Below are 22,248 nucleotides of genomic sequence, written 5' to 3' on the forward strand. Positions count from 1 at the left end.
TGATTTTGGGATGTCTGACCATCGCAAAATCAAAATAAACTAACCAAGCTGACCCAAAAAATTCGACGGGACGTAAGAGAGCTGGGATTGTTATGTACTGCCACTGACTGACAAGAAGCAACTGATCAACACACTTGTCCTCTCTCGTGTGGGGCTGCTAAAGAATTGCTTCAATGACACAATGTGACCCAATGTGAGACTCGTAAGGGCTCACTAGCTGTATTTGAAAAAGTGACCTATAGCGCCATCTACATCCGGTTGAAGTTTTCGATGCAGAGGTAACTTTGATGAATTTCTGTGTAGCGGCAATCGAAACTACACAGGTGACATTGGACTCAAACGAAAGCTAAAGGTTCAAAGTTTTTTATACCACAAAATGCACAAAAAAATGTATTTTTCATACTTAGGACCTTTTTTCCGTCCAATATGAAAAATACTATTCGTACCACGGACTAAGTATTTTTTAGTGTATTCAGTTCCAGACCTAACCTTCGGCTCTGTCTGGAAACCTCTCATACGCGACTTTTAGTCCGTGGTCCGAAATGTACTTGTTCAACTAGTGAGCCCTACTATCGAGACAGAAAGCTTTCGAAAAGACGTTTTTTGCTTTACAAATTTATTTTCGACGAATTTATTGTCCGACATAAATCTCACTGGACTAAATATATCAATTTTAACAACAAAATTCTTCTTTTTTTTTTGTAAATATTTGATACACAACGGCATGATATTAAACTTAAGTCTATAAATTATGATGTTGATGAAAACCATCACGAGCGAACAAACTGTGCCGATTTTTCTCTGTTTTGTACAAGGACTATTGATGGAATTTTTAAAACTAAATTTGGCTCAGCGGCACAGGTAATTTTCGTTCGTTGGTTTCATCAAAGTAGCACCACTAAATTAAGTCACCATTTTAACGAACATTTAAGGCAGCCATTTTATTAAGAACATGAAATTTATATATTTTTTTTTAAACAAACCCAGTGCTTTGCACTCAATATTTATATTTACGCGTGTACAAACAATGTTTTTTGTGGAATGCGTATTATCATACAGCGGTGATATATCACGTTTATATCCATCTCCGCTCGCGATAAACCAGATTTTGATTCGATTTCTATTTTTAATCTGACTTATTCAGACGTTGTTCGTGCAGTTGCTTAGTGATCTGAAATAGTTTGTCGTATGTGCCACGGCCAGTTTCTTGCACCATCCCGTGGAATATTCGTGGACCGGTTTTTGTTGTTAGCAATTCATACGGCGAACCGAATTCGACAGCACGGCCAGCATCCATTACCAGCACTTTGTCACTGTCCATCACTGTATGTAACCGATGTGCAATTGTTAAAATCGTGCAATTGGCAAATTTGTCGCGAATTGTAGCTTGGATGAGAGCATCGGTTCTGAAAACGATCGAGTAGCATATTAACGACCGGAACGTTTTACAAACATAGCTAACGCCGACCCGTACGAAACACCTATTCGTATCAAAAGCCTTTAATGTGAAACTCTTCATTTCTCTTACTTCATTTTCTTCTCTGCTGAAAAACTATTCTTCCTTTAAAATCACTTACATTATACACTCTTTGCCTTGTTATCATATACAACTAAATTGCCGGAGGCAATATAGACAGCCCCGTACGAAGACAAATTTCATAAATTCCTATTTAAACAGCTATATACCGCTATATTTAACTATATTTCACTATAAATAAACATTTCACAGATAAATATATGCTATTATATAGCTCTATATGCCTGTATATAGCTCAATATAGCTGTATATAGGTATATTTAGATGTCCGTATATGGAATCCCTGAAACCCCACACACATAACAAATTATTTCCATGTTAACAGAAACTCTCTAAGTATCATTTTTCCCACTTTATATCACTTTTAATAAAATCCAATATGGCCGCCGGCAGCCATTTTGTTAGGAGACCGGAAATAGTACCGACGCTTTACATTCGTTAATACCTTTCAAACAAAAAAAAATTCATGAAATTCGGTCAAAATTTACTCGAGATATTGTCACTGTACTTCCGAGTAGCCAGATAAGAGCTCACTCCAAGAGACCTAGCTCACGCTCCGGAGAACATAATCTCATAAATTTTTTTTTCCCTGATTGGTACGGTCAGTACCTATCTAATAAAGCTAAAACAGACGAAATATGTTCAAATGTGGCCGACCTACAAGCAAAAACTGCTTGCCGCCCTGTGCCTGTTCTACACCAAGGGGTCTAACTCACGAGTCGGTCATCCGATTTCCATAAACTTTTTTTTTGTCGATCGGTATTGTAAATACCTTTTATTTGACGTATCACTTACAAGTTTAACGTTTAAATGTCCGGAGATATCTTCGAAAAACCGTAAAGCACTTATTGGGCCACAGCTCGGGAGGGGTCGATCCAAAATCACTCATCTTCGAACTTAGCCTGTCTTTTGACATTACCAAACGGAAAAAAAAAAGAATTTTCAAAATCGGATGCGTTTTACTCAAGTTATCGTGCAGACAGACAGACAGACAGACGGACAGACGGACATTTTTTTTTCGCGGATTTGGCATCTCTAGACAACCACAATAGGTTTCCCCTTACTCAGGGAGTCCAATTCGACGTGTTACAAACGTATGCGTAAACCTATAAGACCCCAGTACTTCGTACGGGTCTAAAAATTCCATTTAACTTAGGTTTGGTCATTAACCATTCCACATGAGAGTATACTATTGGCACTCAAGCGCCATTACTAGTCCACGTGACAGTGTTATACTGGTACTAGCGTACCAACAGCCAATTCAATATGAACTAGTTTTAGTGCACATAAACCCAATATGTACACGCTTAGCCTAGCGTGCCAATAGTCTACTCTTTTATGGATTAGCTTCGTTTAACTTACTGCGGATCCACATTCGCCGTTGCTTCATCCATCACTAATATTCGATTTTCTCGCAGAATAGCTCTTGCTAGACAAACCAATTGCCTCTGTCCTATGCTAAAGTTTCCGCCTCCTTCCGATATGCGACTGTTCAATCCTTGTGGCAACTCTTGGACGGCAGCTTTCAGCTTTACTTCTTCTAATGCACTCCACAGTTTATCGTCCGAATAGTCATCGAATGGATCCAAATTGTAGCGCATGGTTCCGGAAAACAGTACCGGCTCCTGTGGAATAATCGATATTTTTGTGCGAAGATCGTGTAGGCCCATGGAATTTGTGTCACGACTGTCAATTATGATGGAACCTGAAAATGGAATTGAAAAGTTTTAAATCCGAACACATGAAATGGAGGGATCGTTTACCATCGTTGTAAGACAAACGGAACAAAGCGTTGATCAGTGATGACTTCCCGGCTCCCGTTCTACCGACAATCTATAACCAGGGTTCATTTTATTGGCAAATTTGACGAAGGAACTCTAAATGAAATGTTACCCCAACTTTCTCCTTCGGCATGATATGAAATTCGAGATCCTTCAGCACCAAATCCGTACCAGGGTCTGGGAAGTATCTTAGCGACACTCGATCGAATTTTACTTCACCATTTTCTGGCCATTCCGCTGGCGGTTTCTTACTGGAATCGCTTGTTTCAAGTGCTGGTTCCGGATCGACCGATTCGTATTCAACCACACGTTCAACTGCAGTCATTGTGTTTTCCAGTTCCTAAAATTTTTTTAAATGAGTTGCAAGGCACAATGCAATTGTCGTCGATTTTAGGAACCGTACCGCTGACTGACGCATTCCCCATTGTACCATTCCTGTCATTCCCATTGCTTGGGTAATTGCCAGACCAACATTACCGCCTCCATCTCCCATTAGGAAGAACGACAAGGTAACAATAGCTATGTAGACAACACACCAAACGTCCAACCAAAACCCGAAAGCCCTTGATGTCGATATAAACAAATAGAACGCTGAACTGTGAAGATCTTGCAGACTGTCGAATTCCTTGACAAGAATTTCTTGCGCTCCAAAGGCACGTATCGTGGAAAGACCATTCAGCGAAGCGCCAAGATGGGAATAGATAGGGGACCGAGCTAAACAAAGATCGAGTTAGTCAGAACCGTTCATCTGAAACACAAGAAGTCGAATACATACTGGTGGCTTCCATTCGCTTGACGTTTCTCGAAGTCATCAAGTAGAAATTTCGCAAAAAGTAGAAAATGACGCCGATTATGAGCGTAGGCACCAAGAACCAATAGTTGACAATAGCGACGACGACAATGATACCGCCCAGTGAGAGGAAAATTTGAATCACATCGATCATCACTGATGGTAGGATTTCGTCCACTTGACCCATGTCTTTCGAGAATCGATTCAATATACGGCCGGAAGGATTTGTATTGAAGAAGAACATTGTAGCACGTGTCACACCTTGGAACATTAGGTTGTGCAGGTGGGTGGAAGCTTTCATTGCTAACTGTAAGAATTGGTTGTGTTAGTCGGGAGGATGACGAGTAAGTTCGCATTACACTTACACTGAAGAACAAGAAACTCCTAGACAGAGTTATAACCACCGTCGCTACCGTAATTGCCGAAAATATGTAAATATCTGTGAAAGGTTTACGGGTTATCGTCGGCGAAATGGTCTTTTCAAAATAAGATTTATTTTTACCAATCATTTGTTCGTCATTTTCCAGGCTACGCAGGCCAATATCTGATAGGAATTTGCTGAAGAAACCGACATCAGGACCCAATGTTGTCGTTTCTGTGTACAGTGAGTCGTTTGTGACACTCGATGTATTTAACATACGGGAATCGGCGACGATTTCTTCTTGGCGTTTTTCCTCTTTTGTGACCCTAAAACATCACATTTTGTTTGGACAACCAACATTTTCAAACCTTTCTGTTTCTTTCTTACCAAAACGATACGAAAAAGTCTCCACCAGAAGCAAGTAACTGCGACATCAAACAGAACACAATCATAATGTAGAACATGCAAAATCCACCGCCAGCCTTAAAGTATTTGTTGTACATCGACATGCCAATGGCTCCTTCAGCACTTTTCTCTTCCACTTGCATGGCGCTATCGTTTCCCTTATCATCCAGTGACGTTGTGCTCACCTCACTGCTTTGTCTGTTCAACTTACTGTTGGACCGTGATTTTTGCATACTTCCGTCCTTTTCATCATCTTTACTCTCAGCGGCTAATAATTTGGCAAAATCCAGACCTGTTTCACGTAGACTGTCGTAGGTGCCGACACCTTCAACTCGACCGTGGTTCAATATTACGATCTGATCAACGTGTTGCAGGTATTGCAATTGATGAGTGACCAGTATGACGATTTTGTTCCGCAGCAGGTCACGTAAACATTGATCGAACAAATGCTTTCCGACGTGAGTATCACTGTTTCAATTGAAGAGGCAAAGTGTAAGTTGGCATCGGATTTCGATTGAGTGTCTACTTACACAGCGCTCAGTGGATCATCCAATAAATATATTTCAGCTTCACGATAACAAGCTCGCGCTAAGCTTATACGCGCTTTTTGACCGCCAGATAATGATGTTCCTCGCTCGCCCACAATTGTTTTGTCGCCATACGGGAATAAGTCAAAATCACCTGAGACGGAAGTTCTTTATCAGGTTGCCAAACAAAATGAAAACAAATTCCTTACGTTCCAGCGCACATTTCCTCACAACTTTATTGTAGCGCTCCTTGTTCATTGGCAGACCGAATAAAATATTCGATCGAACAGTTCCTGAAAACAGCCATGGCTCTTGTGAAGCATACGACACGACTCTGCGAATCAAAACGCGTATAATGTCTGGACTTGTTGAATGGGGAGAAAAGCGACTTACCCGTTGACATCTATGGATCCCGCATCAATCTTAAGTTCACCGAGAATGGCTTGTATCAAACTTGATTTGCCAGAACCGACAGGTCCGATAATGCATGCCAACGTTCCCGGTTGAACCAATAGACTCACATTATCCAATGTTTCTTCGGTGTTCTCTTTATCCTAATATGATACACAAATCTAGTTACAATCCATCCTATTACAATCCATCAAATTATTAGTGTATTACCCAACGTGCGGTCACATTTTTAACATTTATGCCAGCCTCGGATAAGTGCGCAGAATATCGTTTTTCATCATTGAATACCTTATCATCCTCAAAATCGACATTCGACATTTTCTCCTTCACCTTTTCCTTTAAGACTATGTCAGTTTCATCATCGGCGAAGTTATCCGATGACTTATCTGATTGCTCCTCGTACAGCATGTATTTTTGGACTCTCTGGATGGAAACGAGCGTTTCGGCCTGGTGAACGAAACAATTTTACATTTTCGATTCGAAGACTGGCAAAGTGTTTGCACTTACGAATTGACCGATTCCTTGCGGGAAGAATACCGTCATCGTTTGACGGAGAATATTATAGTAAGCGGTGATAACGAATGCTTTCTCGGCAGTTACTACATTACCGAGTAAGGCAAATGCGACTAGACTCACGAAAATCGACACTCTTGTTGTGAACATAATGAAGGACAGCAATATACCACGGATATAAGACACATATCGGATCACCCTGATTTCTTTTCTGCGGAACGTGAACAACATTCAATGAAAGTTTCCATAATCTGCGTAGCTCAAATATTTCACTTACTTTCTAGCCATCGCTACCATCTTTCCGAACGGTTTCTCCCACGCATACATTTTTATAACCTGAATTCCCTGAATAATTTCATTCATCATTCGCACTCGTTCGTCGGTTCTCAGTGCCGTTTTCAATCGCAAACTCGATGTCTTCTTACCGAGAAAGGCTTGCAGAGGTATAAAGGCTAGTAGAAAGGCAACGCCGATCACAGACGAAATTCCAATCTGATGGTTAGAAATTGCAATTTCATTGTCACATGCTTCGCATTCACCTATGTCTCCAACTCACCTCACGATACATTAAATAAGTAACAACAATCGTTTCCAATGGCCCCACCCACAAGTGGTGGATAAACATGATGGACAGATCAAGGCGAGCAACATCGTTGGAAATCAAATTGACCACTTGTCCAGCAGTCGTATCACCCAACGCATTTTTGCTTAGTTTCAGCGCTTTCCTGTAGATCATACTACATACTGCCACTCGAATCTTCATACCACAATGCAATTGACCGAGAACGAATGGATGCATCAAAACGACGTTGATGGCACTGCAAAGTTGTAACGAAAAGAATTTTCAATTTTTGATGGTTGCATTCAATGATTCTTGTAGCAAACCTTGTCAGGACGACAGCAGCTGCGTATCCATATGCATCATAAATGGTCGATCCAGTGCCCGAATAATACGAAATTAGACCGCCAAGGAAAATCGGTTGGGTTACTCTGTATGTCAATGGAACGGAAATTAGTTTATCAATTTAATAATAGGTTGGGTGACGCGGAGCTATTGTACAGATTAGTTTGAATCGAATGAAAATTAGATAACACAATAGAATGCATGTTTATGGAACTCATGGTCATCCATCCATAAGGCATGAGATTGAACAGAAAAAAAAATTGTTAACAGAACTGCAGAGCCATTTTCATTACTGGCTATGTAGAAAAAAAAAACGGTGCTGATTATTGTAATCTGAATATAATTTGTTATTAATGGAGGTGGTATGCATGACAAGACAAAGAGTGCATTCCATTATGCAATTTTCACTTGGTAAGCATTCGCTATAATTTTGTCGAAATAACATGCTGAGTATGAGTATCGATGAACGTAAAAGACACACTTCGATTTACATTTTTTGCTGGTTTTGCGGTTTCTCCCATGTACATGGTATATAAATGGCTTTGTAAACGAAGTGTCCCCATAAAAGATAGCGTGCGATTTTGTGGTCTCTGCTTGAAATATTAAATTTCAACTGGGTTTTATGATCAATTGGTTATTTAGATTGAAGGCTTTTTTATGTTGATCATTGATTGATATCGGTGCCAAGATAAATAAATTAAGAAAATTATCATTTCGATTTGCGGTTCGCTGCGATATTTAGTAATAACCTAAAACATATTACGTCTGTCTGCTAATTTGGCGACAAACTAAGAAAAGATCGGAGTGAAAATGAACATTTTACGTAACTAAGTTAATAGAAACTATAGGCCTAGACTGGCTATTAGTGGGTGATCGGGCTGAGTATGATAGGTAGTTAACTCTTTTACATTCCGCTTGGATCATCTAAACTTGATTTAGACAGCCGTTCAGAGATCGGCCGTCGGGTAGTTCATCTGGCATTGCGAAATTCTCTCTCAGAACATTCTGAATTTTCCTGAAAATATTTCGCTATTGTCTGAAATAAAAGTGTCGGATTGGTGTCATAACTATTGGGGTATATCCGGTATATCGTAACACCTAAACGATTCATATAATCCGTCATGGCTGAAGTCTAATTAGTCCATTTAATGCACAGCCAATTATGAAACATGAAAATTATTCAGACTTTCCCATCAATAAAATTGGCAAAGGTTGAGGCTTTGTTAAAAACAACGATGCAATTAGAGTTTAAGATAAGATAAAATTGAAGAGTAAAACAAATCCGTTTTATCCATACAGTACAATTTTATCACTTTTAGTATTCGTGAATTGGTTGTGATAACGGCATGGAGAAAATAATTGCTTAAAGAATTGTGCACTTCCGTATTCTGTATGGTCTAGACCAGGTTAAGAAACTCTCCGCATGAAATCGTGTCGAACATAATGCGCTTCATTTTAGCAAAACATTTGAAAATTATCCTTTCAGAAACGACTAGCCTTTTGTTTTCGACCATGGTGACAAAAAGAAGTGGTGATCTTTGACTAGTATCCTGTTATATAGCAAAAATGAAAATTTTAACAATTAAAGTACAAGATTTTCTCATTGAATACGAGGTACAAAAAATGGAGATTCAATGATTATATCGTGGTTAAAAGGTTAAAATTGATGGCGACGACTGGATGGCAAACAAAATCATAAAATTTGAAATTCCAAAAATTTGAAGGATTTTTCGAAAAATTAAGCGTAGAATGTTGGTTATTAAAGCGAATAGATTAGTAATTGCTGCTCCTAATAATACTAATGCAAAACTATAAATAAATTACAAACGTGCGGCTACAATCTAGTGCATACATTTAGTGACTGCCAATTAGTTAGTATAGAAGCATCCGTAACATACAGTTTTTGTTCGGGAGAGAGACGAATAACTAAAGAAAGTGGCGAAAGAGTTTCGATATAGCAAAACAATTGCCACACATTTCGCGTAACGAATAATTGGAAGACAAACAATAATACGACAAAACGACTGCGGTTGAAACGCGCACAGATGGAATCAGAGGTCGAATTTGTTTAATCAATTTCCATACGGTCATGGACAAATAAATAAATCGTTAAACTTCTCTCAGCTGTTTTTAGTTCAGCTGGCAGACAAAAAATATGCAAACACAGTTGCGTTGCCATACGTCACTTTTACGTGTTTATAATAAGCTGAACGAAAACAATTAAAAGAAGATTCCATCTGTTACATACTAATGAGGCGAAAACCGTACTTTTCGTAATTCGAGCACCTCTTTCGATCTTATCTGCATGAAGAACAGTTTCCATAATTTGGGATAAAAATTAAAATTCTCGTATCCCGGTGTCTATTGACCTCGACCCCCTCTCGGATCAATATATTTCACACGAAAACTGAGCACGTATGTTTTGTCCCTAGTTGTGTAAATGACTATTGACGGTTTCTGTATTCGTCGACGTGTGCCATTTCTGTTTTCGATCAATTTTTGACTGTCGTCCTGTGGATTTGTGATATTGTGTCGGATATTGTGTTAACATTTCAAAAGTGATCAAAAACTGCACCGTTTCGAATAGTCAAAGACAATTTCTGTCCTTGATGTAATATACTGATAGAAACAAGGGAAATGTTTCGTTGATTTGATTCACCAAGGGATGTGTTTCGTTGATTCGGTTAAATAAGGCAAAATGCTACATCTCCACTCTCAAATTGCTTTCGTTATTCTTGAACTTCTCTCTTAGCAAAACTTTTGTACGTTAATGACGTTCTCCAATAGCTTTCAAAATTTCTATCGCTAATGTAGAAGTTACAGATAAAAAGTGTAATCAAATTATCAAACCGATAAACAGTATTTACGTTGTGTTCGTCATATTTGCGGATACCCTGCTAAAATGGGCAACGAGCGCTCCAAGGTATTGCGGTTGTTGTACTCTATATTATATATACACATTGTACAATATTGATAAAGAAAAACGGTAATCGAGTGTTTGAAGAGTTAAAAACTTGCTTCCAAAAAAACTCTACAGTTGGCGTCAGTGACATTTAAACATCAGTTTGCTTCAGCTGTTTTTCAGCTGGTTCACTCATACAAACAAAATTGAAGCCGTGTAAAAAGACGTGTGAGCAGTTTTGTTTGTATTAGTGGACCAACTGAAAAACAACTGAAGCAAATTGATGTCGAAATCTCACTGACGTTTACTCTATTTCGTTGAAAAAAAGAAAGGAAAATAATAAACTCAAATCACTCAACTCACCTTAGGAAAAATTCTAAGCATGCTAATATCAGGCCCAACAACAAAATTTGCCATCCAAAAACACTCAGTATAGCTTTCAGTAGACTTGGCTTTTTACCATTTTGTTCACTCTTTTTAATTTCGTTGTTCCACGCTTTGCTGAGCTTATCGCCGAGAACGTTTGATTTGTGGCTGTCCAGCGCTTGATACAAATCATCTTGAACCAGTTCACGTTTGCGTCCTTTGAAAAACACTGGAAATACCCAACTTGAAGACAGTTTTTTTTGGAAGGGTCTTGTTAGCTAAGAAGTAGTGCTACAAATTACAGGAAATTGCTCACCAAAAACACAGAAACGATAAACAGTTCGCTGATTCACGTGGATTTTTTGGCAGTTGTTTCGCTTTTAAATACTCCATTGAAACTGAAAAATGAGAAACAATATCATCATCACGTAACAGGTAATCTAATGTCTTATCAAAATGAGAGCCTCTTATGATTGAAAAAAAAAACTTGTCGACACAATCAACATCTTATTTCTGAGCGCATGTTTAGCGTCAAGTTTTGATAATGATTTTATAGTACAATCATTACAATACAACACTTTGTATATAAAAGAGAAACTACTCTCCTTCGCAACTGATAATATAGTTACACTAGACGGTGCAGTACTTGTAATGAATGCTAAGAAGCAAAATTTAATCAGTAGTTTGTCAAGTCAGCCACTTTTTATCTGTCTAGAAATCATGTTTCCTATGACGAATTTTGATGTAAGGGAGGGACACATACTGTTTCAGTTATAGAGCAAACAATTAGAACAATAAGCGACAGGCATATCGCGATGTAATCACTAAATCTGTTACTTCTTTAAAGTTAAGCAGTGTCATTCGATACAGTTAATGTCAGATAAGTCTGTGGCAACGTTTTACCACCTGTTTTGTGGCGTCAAATTTTTCAGCCTGTTTTACTATCTGGTCCACTCCAAACACATTCACTATTTCTACCTTTAGCTACACATCGCGACTGAAAAAGAACCTAATCCAATTTTTCCTTTTGTTCTTCTGTCAAGTTTGACAGTACAACAAAAGAAAAATATGAATTAGGTCTATTTCACGTCGCTGTGCCACAATCGTATAAGTGTAAGTAGTGTGATTGTTGAGTGGACCAGCTGATAACACAAATTCGGTTGACATCAACTGTATAAAATCTACTACTTCACTAGATTTACCAAATGCTTTTATGTATAAGAAAACACTGACCATAGATCATCGTTCACTTTTGTCGTTATTGTCGATCGCACATCACTAGCCGTTTCTAACAGGTAAACCTGGTCGTAACTACATCATTGTTGGCATATGGCATACACTTTCTTCTTCTAGAGCAAAGAACTCTCGACAATGACTCTGCAACAAATTTTATTGCCCAGAAATAAATTCTCGAAGATTTTATCGTCGACTCCGACACTAGCCTATAGCCAATGATAACCATAATTGTGTAATTGATAAAGCAATTAAACTTTACGTTAATTGTCTGTGACCAAGAAATTATTGAGTGTTTACCGAACGATAGTTAAATTCAATTCATGTCAGGTATTAAAAAGGTGTTGTACTGAAATCAGCGTATTATTTATGCGCGGTGATGTGAAGCACCAGAAATAATTTTGTTTTTCGTTTTACAAAACGCTGTTGTTTGTTACTGGTGATTGATAACTGTTAAGAGTTTGCTTTATCAATTTTTATTGAATGAAGTCATTATTATCGAATAAAAATGAAGAATTACATTTTGCATGCAAATGAAATGTCGAGGTTCAAAGCATGTAATCTCGGGCGAATGTCAAAGCACCGAAAATTGTGCCGTAGAATTGTTGTGGAGACAAGAATCTGAGCAATTAAAAAAATTGTTTTAAGTCTGTTCTAAAATGATACCGAAAGGAGCTCAAATGATTGTTAATTGATCTTGTTTCAACAAAAGATTTTTGAATTAATTCCATTGCTAGACTAGAGAAGAATAATAACGAAATGCAATACTGGCATATACAACTGGTATCCATTTAAATTATGTAACAATTGATGACACAATTGTCAATCTCGTAAAAAAGATTCATTTACGAGGATTGTTTTAGGTTTTTATGTTGTTAAAAAATGTCAATTCAATTGCATTACTACCTTGACACAATCGGATGCAATTAGACTTTTAAGAAATAGAGACAATGCGATTATACTGTCATAACAAACTTGTTGTGAAAATAGAAAATATCAACAAAGATGAGACACCTTCAAATATAGTGTCGATTAATTCAGAGACTTAATTCATTAACACTACTTAGTAAGCAGATTTATTTGATTTGGTTAGGGTGGTGTGAAAATATTCATTTATGCCACTCAGCATCATAAGATGCAAAACTTGCAAACTTTAGTTGCCTCTCTTCCATAAAACGTTATATGAATCTCAGCACAATCTCAGTGATCCCGTACACATCTAGCCACATCAAACCAGGCAGGACCAGAAGATGCGGGAAAAGGCAACAAAAACGCATATGATTCAATTCGATACAATTAGGCCGTGTCACATTCTTCAAAAGAATTAAAAATTCTCAAATAAGTTGACATTTTTAGTTCGAACATTTCTAACAACAAACTTGATGCAAGCCTGTACGCCAAATTTTCCAGTAGTTCAACAAACTAATCCGCGCCGAGTTAATACTACAAAATACACGTATAATATTGCAAGGTTCAGTGAGCGAATCTAACTACTAAGACCCAACTTTTTCTGGGTTCAGCAGGGCAATTTGGTGAACTTTTGTGAGTACTTTATAAGTTCACAAACCAAAAAATTTTATCATGTCCAAGGATGGCTTGAGAAATCAAAGGTGCAGTTTGTAACGCTACATTCATGTGCAATGTGTAATGTAATGTGTAATGCAGATGTAATGTTGGATTTCTTTAGTTATTTAGTGTTATTTCTTGAAAAGTGTACAAAAGTGTGCTGTAAAGCCCAAGAAAGATTAGGTCCATGTCTTCAGGATCGCTCACAGGACTCAGTGAAACACGTGGATTATTAGTACCACATTAAGATTTTTGGAGTTATGTTAGCGACTTAAAATTAGATTTTAGTGGGTTCAATAGCCTGCTGTGACGAGCTTTTGCATGTTCCCTAAAAATACGCAAATCGCAAGGTATATTGCCTAAAGACCTTGGAAGTGGAGAGTCTGGCTTTCAGTTAAAATAAGTGTGGTGAACTTGTAGGACAGTGTTGTGTTTATTCAATTTTTGTTAGCGATCAACTCTGATGCTATTATATTGACAATTTGTTTTTGTTTGGCAAAGTCCAAGTCAAAAATTGTGTCTTGTATTCGTATTTTGTAGTATTAACTCGGCGCAGATTAGTTTGTTGAACTACTGGAAAATTTGGCGTATAGGCTTACATCAAGTTTGTTGTTAGAAATGTTCAGACTAAAAATGTCAACTTATTTAATTACTTAACTTAATTCTTTTGAAGAATGTGCGGTGACACGAACTAATTGTACCGAATTGAATCATAATGCGTTTTTATTGCCTTTTCCCGCATCTTCCAGATGTCGCAAATACATTCAAAGGAGGGACCTTAATCCCGTTACAATCATTTACGTATTCCTTTCATGCATTTGCATTAGTAAGCATTTTACACCAAAATCAAAAGCCTTACTGTGCATTAAGGACCTTAACTTCTGGTCCCTCATCAAATCGACTGCTCTTGCCTGGTTTACTTTACTCTGTAGTGCTTTGCACTCGATGTCATAAATAGCCATTACATCTCGGTGATATAAATACCTATTTCCTACAGTAGTTCTAACGATTGTTTGGATTCCAACGCGAGCGAGAAGCTAAGACTATGACACTATTGTAGCGACAGTAAGTCCGATACAACTAAGGTGTAACGGCGAAAGTGAAATAATCGGCTAATCAATATGCTTTATCATTGAACAATTTGGGAAATTTTACAAAAACAAAAAGCAAACGTTCACAATTGTTCTGGTTGTAATCTCAACGATAAAACGAACAATAGAATGATGATTCTCGACACCACATACTTGGGTTATTTACGTTGAGATCTGTATTTCGTCACCACCTTTCATAATAAAACGAAAGACTTAGCTAAGATTAACTACGACAATGTTTCATTACAGTAATTTCAACTTAATATTGATTTCACAAAAAGCCTGAATTTAGAACCAATATAGTCCAGATGTTTCATTAAAGTCAATGTGATAACGTCGATGGACTCAATAAAAAATTGACATTGAATTGACTTGCTGATATACCGATAGCTAGCGAGTGTAATTTCACTTTGTCTGCATAATATATTAAGCAGAAACGAACAATTATTTGATGTCCACTAAACGCATTGATCAAATTAATTCGACTATTCCATACATGCTGGCATTATGCTGCCTATACAGTCTGTATTGTTAATCTTTCTTCTTTTTTAACTACTACCTGTATCTACAGCAAAAGTTATGAGCCGGTGGAAATTTTAATTGAATTTGCTTTAATAATGACATGGCAATATTGTATATTATTTCATCACAATGCAAAGAGAGGGAGAGAGAAGTCAACAATCATTTTGAGTTTGAATACATCATAAAAGTCACTTTTTGGTACATATTAAAATTTTTGTCTTTAGAGATCTTGAAGATCTTCTATACCAACCAAAATTGAGCGAAAAAAAGCTTCTTTGATTCACGGTTTACTCTTCGTTTAATTGATTCTGAAAAGCACAGTTTGTTTATTCAGTTTCGCGGGGTATATACGATATTACACCCAATAGTTACAACGAAAGACTTAATTATAAATAGATCTATAATTGAGGTTCTTCAGCATAACTACGCACACAACTCATACAAAATTGTACATAGAAAATGTACGAACTAAACGAACGTACCAATTATATATTTTTCAGTGAAGATAAAATCGACTACAGCACAGTAAATGAGTGAGCACCAGCAAAAATTGTATTGAAATATTCCTCTTTTTTTATCTAAAAAGGCACTTTTTATTACTGAGAATATTCTTATTCACTCAATGTTTTGTTAGTTTGTAAATCATAATTTAAGGTTAAATCGATGTTTATGTATTCGATTGTTATCACAAACTATTTCACTTTGAATTCCCGACGATTTTTTTTTTCGAACATTCTATTGAACGAGTCGCTGTTGCACATATAACAACCGCTATTGTCGAAATGCGAGTAGCAACTAAAAAGTGTCGGCAACGTTTTCATCGTAATGTCATGCTGAAGCTCTCTCTTTTTTTTACGAGTGGTGATTTATAACATGACGTTTTCCGATGAGAAGGCACACGTTGGTTGTATTCATTGCAACATCGAAATGTCAAACGTCATAACCATATATGACGCAACTAAACAAAATGTATAGAGTGTCATGATCTGAGCGAGACAACCGAATACCAGTTACTTATAACTTGCCTTGGGGTACTTGTCAAAGTATTTGCTTCTCTTTCAACATCTTACGATGTGAGCGAGAGGACCGAAGATCAGTCAATTATAACTCTCCTTGGGGTACTTGTCTTTCTCTTTCATCATAACACTATGAAAGATCTTTAAGGTTATGGCTCTGTGGATGACGTTTGACAGTAAACTGGACTTTACACCTGCCCTTGGAACAGATCTATTGGGTATGGTCTTGCTTGGATACCGTGAGTAGTGAGTAGAGCTTGCATAAGGAAGAGCCATACCAACACTTAGTACCGAAATGAAGAAATCTTTCACCTCTAGCTAGTGCCCTCCTTGAATTGACTTGTCTTGTCAAGCTAGTGCCCTCGTATATAAGAATATAGGACATTCGATATTTTTAACGTTATACTTTGGCAACAGACCATCAGAGCAACATATGACGTAACGTAGTAATAGACTTGGCATCTCGGTTTAAGCCGCAGTAAGTCGTTTCATATAGTTTTCAAATTCGTTCCCGCCATATTTCATCAAACATCGACACGCCCGACATTAGATCGACATCGACAACATCGATTGTCATGATGTTTGACGTCTTAATATATTCATACAGAAAGAGATCCTAGAGTGTCGTTTATCACTTTTGCATCAAAATTTTTTTAGAAATTATTTGGAAATTACGCAAATGGAACAACCGATTGATATTCGAGCTTTGGAAGAAGCTGTTTTAATATTTTATCGTTCTAATTCAACGGAACAGGCAGCGGCACACGATTGGCTGACAAGAGTACAATGTAGCCACCAAGCTTGGTCATTTGTCTGGGAGCTGATGAAACCAAACAAGGTTGGTCAAAATGTTGTGATTGGTTTTTCTGGTTGAAATAGGTGCTAATCGTCATTGTGTGTTCAGTCATCAGAAATACAATTTTTCGGAGCCTCCACACTGCATGCCAAACTAATGAAATTCTGGCATGAAGTTCCCAAAGAGAACCATGAAGAATTGAAACAAAAATTATTGGAGACCATTGTCGCTTTTGGTGCTGGTCCGAAGATCGTTCTAAACAGGCTCTGCATAGCGGTGAGTTGACCAGTGTTCGAATGTTACCTCGACATTTTCAAATATTTTTTTTTTCCTTTTGTGTTAGCTGAGCGCCCTGATCGTCAATATGCTATCGGACTGGCCCACAGCTATACCAGACGTGGTGAACACATTCCAGAATCAACAGCTACCGAATGTCAGCGAAAATACACAAATTTGGATTATGATGGAAGTGCTATGTGGTGTACCTGAAGAAGTGACGGCCATACATACGTCAGTGCAGCGAGTGGCACTACGCAGTACAGTCAATTCACATGCTCCGTTTGTGTTCAAAACAGTGGAACAGTACATTAGTCAAAAGTGCGAAGCAGTTCTCGATGACCAAGTGATGGCCACACTGTTACGGGCAGCCAAGTGTGCTACGATATGGTTTAAGTGAGTTTTGATGTTAACAATGAGGTGGATGTCGTGGAAACAATTTTTTTCTTGTTCATTTTGCAGACTGAACGGTTTCCCATTAGACTCTTGCCAGCTGTTGGCTTCGTCTTTGCTCAATTTGATTCACAATTGCTATTGGCGTGGTATTCAGAGTGACGGATGTATGTCGGCGGATGAGAATGAATTAGCAGAGGCATGCTTAGAAGCACTATCGGTAAGTTAGCACGTAGAAATGATAGTAACAATACGTACCAGCCAGACCACCCACACAATTTTCCGATCAAAATGGATTCCAATTTCTTAAACGACTTCGATTGAAATCAGAACTCAGCCAAATACCAACTGAACTGGCGTGTTGTATACTGTTCCCAACTTAACTTCGACAAAATAAATCAAAAAATAAATCAAGTTTAATGACACAAACAATCAATCTTCCCAGGCAATGATGACGCAACCGGATTCACAGCGATATTCGAACACAGCGCTCATACTGCTGAACATGTTTTTGTCGAAATTATCGCCGATAACGCAAGCCGAATGGAAGGAAAATAACTCGAACGAAGACATTGCCGTCAATATTTACACATTGTTTATCTCGTCGATTGAATGCCATTCACGTCTGCTGCTAGCTGGTTTAACGCGCGAAAGCTCCGAACATCGCGACTTGTATATGAGACTCATTCAAGAAATAATCAACTGCACCAGCAAACCGGGCATTTATCCAGTTGAAGAATCGTGCAGTACATTGGCTATGGGATTTTGGTATATGTTACAGGTGAGATGGGAGTGAATTTCTGGTAGTGTTTTCTTATGGAACCACATTAACTCCTTTAGGACGAAATATTATCGAAGGATCACCACAGTGAGAGTCAGACTGCTTGTTTGGAGATGATAGTTGAATTGTACAAGCAGCTGACGAAAATTTTGGTACGAAAAGCTCAGCAACCGGACGAATCATCCATTGATAAGTGGAGTTTGGACGATTTGGAGGCTTTTAGATGCTATAGGGAGGATATATCAGACACTTTGGTGAGATTGACTTTCCCAATTTTTAGTTTATCGGACGCGGCGAATTAATTTTCCACAATTTCCCGTGCAACAGATGTACTGCAATGAGGTTTTACATAGCGAATTATTAGAAATTTTATCAAATTTACTGGAAGAGAGTCTGGTTGCAATACAGCAAAATTGGACGCAATTGGAGTCGTGCATTTTTGCATTCTATTCGTTGGCCGAACATGTGGACGTTTCGGAGAAGAAGCATATACCAAAGTTGATGAGAGTCATACATGAGTTACCATACGACAAACTGAATGATAAACTACTGGGTACAGCCCTGGAGACGATAGGTAAGCGACGAACGAAAGAACAACGGACCGACGCTCACCGAACTTATTCAAATTCCAGGCGGCTATTGCGAATGGTTCAAAGCCAATCCCGAATATCTACTGTCAGCAACGGAACTTCTAGTCAAAGGATTGAATTCATCACAAGCTTCCCTGGCAACGCTAGGCTTAAAGGATCTGTGTCGTGAATGTCAGTTGGAAATGAAATCATATGCCGAACCATTGCTGCAGGCGTGTCAACAATCATTAGCCAGTGGTCGGTTAAAGAATCCCGAATCGGTTCGATTGATGTATTCCGTTGGGAAGATACTGAGCGTTCTGCAATACGACAAAATCATCCAGTACTTGAATTTGATGGTGTCACCGTGTTTCGAGGAATTACAGCAATTGACTCAAAGTGAACAAGTACGGAAAATGGTCTGTGTCCAGTTGATCGCATGACTCAGACGTTTCTCTTATTCCAGTTAAATGAATCAGCCAAAATTAGGACTACTTTCCGGCTCAATATGATAGCGACATTATTTCAATCGTTAAATATAAATATTGACGAGCCGCAACGTGATAGTGCACAATCGGAGAAATTGGTGCAACCGGTGCTATTTGTGATGCGAAATATGATGCACATTTTTACGACGATAGGAAAATTGTGGAGTAAGGAACCGCTTGTGATTGAAGTAAGTGAAGAGATTCTTTATTGTGATAGATTCAACGAAGAGGCAATTTTAGCATTGTCGACAGTGGCGGACGTTAGCGTCTAAAATGTAAAATTTTAAAATATTGTCTGGACGATGTTTATCGTTTTCTGGACGATATTATCGTACTAAATGATAATACCGTCCTGGACGTCTAAGAAACGATATTATTGTTCCTGACGATATTGACCGTATAGAAATTCCCCACGAGTCAGTCGAATTTTAAATTAGAAAGGGAAACTCGAGTTGAAAAATCGCTTCTTCATCACGAAAAACGTTCGAGTCTGCGGCTTCGTTCTTTAAATTAACTAAGTGGCTGATGGTGATGGAAAAAGTGTGGGAATGAGACGGAACGATTTACCCACTTTCCCGATAAATTTTTCCAGTTTTTTTTTACGAAACGGCAAAGCGGAAAGATTTTCAGTGGAGTAGGACCAAGAACTCCATTTTCTGTATCATTATCGAAAAAACAACAAATTTTCTTCATTATTCGCTCGCGATAGCAAATTTTATCTTTAGTGGAAATTTATTGAACTTCCACAGTCAATAAGTCATTCCTGTCGACAGTGCCTTTCAACATCCCTCCATATCATGTAACACAATTTTATACACAGCATAATCTGAAAGACAGAAACAGAGACGTAGAGAGAGGTATTCCCACATTTGTATGCATCGAGAGTAAAAGGTCTGTTTCGCACCCTGGACTGTTTGCAAGAACTTTCGTTCATTGAACGTCATATATTTCCCCTACTAAAAACCGATTCTTTCGAATAACTCACGTCGTGAGTAAAGCACTCTTTCGTTTCAATTACGAACTTATTTCAAGACGGGAAAATATTACTTCCATCAGCGAAGTATGTGATGCATATCTCGTGAGGACATGGTTATTTGTTCAACGCGGAAAAAAAATGGAAATTGGATTTCCAGTGTGTTGTCATAAGAGTCACCTGACAAAATGCAATTTCCAACTTTTTTACCAAGGTAAGAAATAGTCATCTCAGCTGAAACTTCAGGAGAAATTGTTGTCAAAAACGTTATGTTGACCTCGGGGAAAAACCGAGGAAAGTTCATTTTCTCTGGTGACTTGTTGCCCTCGCTACGCTCTGGCCACAAAACACACCCTCGAAATTAAATTTCCAACTTTTTTCCCTGTGTGAACAATAGTTTTTTGTGAGGGAAGAAAAGTTGGAAATTGTATTTCTAGTGTGTTGTCACTCGAGAAAATACATTTCCCGGCTTTTTCCCCCAGTTAAACACAAAGTTTTTCACAACAAAGGCTTCTGAAGTTTCAGCGGAGAGGAGAAAATGACCGTTTTCTCGACTGCGTTGTGAAAAATGCTATTACATCCTTCGGTTCCGTTTCAGTTCATCCATTGAACACCAAGTGAAATGGGGAACGTTATGAAGAGAAATGATACGGAGAGTCCTTGCGTTCCTAGACGAAACTAAGAAAATTTGTGGTTCCTTTAATAAAACATTGATCTGTTAGGTTCTTTATCGAAAATTTAGCGAATCCATATCAGTGAAAGCCCTGCATGATATATGAAAACAATTTTCCTTCTATTCCAGTCGCTGTGCAATGCTTTGAAGTTTGCATTGAACAATTTGTTAAACGACTTCAAGCCGATGTTACCGGATTTGTGCGGTCTTGTGGTGTCCATTATTTATTCGAAATTTGTACCCCCAGTGGAAATCGCCCAGAAATGTATAATTTTATTCTATAAAGATGCAGAGTGCCAAAGTATAATGAAACAATGTTTTATCGAGGTGGTCAGCTATAATATCCTCGTATTTGAGGTCTGTGATTCGGAGTATGACTAGGCCACTTCCCTCTCTCTAAATATTAAACTTTTGCCCACAGCAAACACCAGACAATGCATATTCCGACATTGCCGATTTGATGGAATCATTTTGCCAATTCAATTCGCAACTTGTCAACAAAGTTCCTTTAGCTTACATAGACACCAATGTCGATTGCAGTAAATTGATTGACTACGGTAATTCGCCTCTAATTTAGTCCCAACTAGAACATCCACCAATGAAATCGAAATCTATCCAACAGCGCTCAAAGCAATCACACTACCAGAAACTGGTCCGCGTGGTCACGGGGTCGCATTCATCACCCATTTCATAATGCAATCACGAACATATAACAACATTTACACAACTGTTCTGCAGAAGGGATCGGACATTTTGCGCACCGTTATCATGTGCATCGGTGCTATAACACCGCGAACGCATGTTGATACATTTGCGTCCATTTTTGTCGCATTGAACAAGAACTTCCCGTCGGAATACATTGTTTGGATGCAAGTGTTGGAAATACCACAGTATCCCACCAATTTGATTAGTGACAAGGAGAAGGAACATTTTGCCAAAGCTCTTATTAAGTGAGTTGCCATCATAAAATGAGTGAAAAGGAGACGTGGGACTAATGGATCTGTTTTTTTAATTCAAGGGAACGTGTTAATAAACGATTGGTGCAGACGCATATTCGGGTATTTGCAGCACAATGCCGGGGAATAATTGAAAAGGTTTAATTGGGACAAGTCAACCGTTGTGATCATTTTAGTATTTATGTCGAAAAGTAATTTTTGTGAGTGAATTTGTGAATAAATTTTTCGAAGCTTAACATTTTGATGGGTTTGATGGGTACTGAAAGCTACTGAAAGGAACTGCATCAAAGTGCTGCAGTGGAACTTCACATGCAACAAAAATTTATTGTCCAAAAGAAACTTTCTTTGACAATTCCTCTTGCTATCACAGTGAGATGCAACATTCAGGTTGCACTTTTCAGATGCTTCAGATGGTCGG

The 22,248-nt window shown here is 38.2% G+C and overlaps 2 protein-coding genes across 4 annotated transcripts; one reads left to right on the forward strand and one right to left on the reverse strand.

Annotated features, from left to right (window-relative positions):
• Positions 1–607: 607 nt before the first annotated feature.
• LOC119077634 (probable multidrug resistance-associated protein lethal(2)03659) lies at positions 608–15,704 on the reverse strand. Of its 3 annotated transcripts, XM_037184852.1 has the most exons (21): positions 15,392–15,704; positions 10,814–10,895; positions 10,495–10,740; positions 10,097–10,171; positions 7,211–7,315; positions 6,882–7,143; positions 6,603–6,817; positions 6,320–6,536; positions 6,023–6,259; positions 5,795–5,955; positions 5,611–5,735; positions 5,405–5,555; positions 4,857–5,342; positions 4,611–4,795; positions 4,474–4,547; positions 4,094–4,415; positions 3,722–4,032; positions 3,431–3,658; positions 3,301–3,370; positions 2,900–3,242; positions 608–1,406 (listed from the first exon to the last, which is right to left on the reverse strand). In XM_037184852.1, exons 2-21 carry the CDS (start codon positions 10,888–10,890, stop codon positions 1,127–1,129), a joined length of 4,170 nt encoding a protein of 1,389 aa, XP_037040747.1. In that variant the 5' UTR covers positions 10,891–10,895; positions 15,392–15,704; the 3' UTR covers positions 608–1,126. The 3 variants fall into 3 exon arrangements, with proteins under 3 accessions (XP_037040747.1, XP_037040748.1, XP_037040749.1); XM_037184853.1 differs by lacking the exon at positions 10,097–10,171; XM_037184854.1 differs by lacking the exon at positions 15,392–15,704 and having other exon boundaries at positions 10,495–10,726.
• Positions 15,705–16,497: 793 nt separating this feature from the next.
• LOC119077637 (importin-13) lies at positions 16,498–22,066 on the forward strand. Its single transcript, XM_037184858.1, has 13 exons — positions 16,498–16,763; positions 16,830–16,997; positions 17,065–17,393; positions 17,460–17,610; positions 17,836–18,171; positions 18,231–18,425; positions 18,499–18,745; positions 18,804–19,147; positions 19,207–19,416; positions 21,004–21,231; positions 21,296–21,431; positions 21,497–21,824; positions 21,893–22,066. Exons 1-13 carry the CDS (start codon positions 16,605–16,607, stop codon positions 21,972–21,974), a joined length of 2,913 nt encoding a protein of 970 aa, XP_037040753.1. The 5' UTR covers positions 16,498–16,604; the 3' UTR covers positions 21,975–22,066.
• The last annotated feature ends 182 nt before the right edge of the window (positions 22,067–22,248 follow it).

Source organism: Bradysia coprophila, unplaced genomic scaffold (genome assembly GCF_014529535.1).
Source record: "Bradysia coprophila strain Holo2 unplaced genomic scaffold, BU_Bcop_v1 contig_24, whole genome shotgun sequence".
Lineage (NCBI taxonomy): Eukaryota > Metazoa > Arthropoda > Insecta > Diptera > Sciaridae > Bradysia > Bradysia coprophila.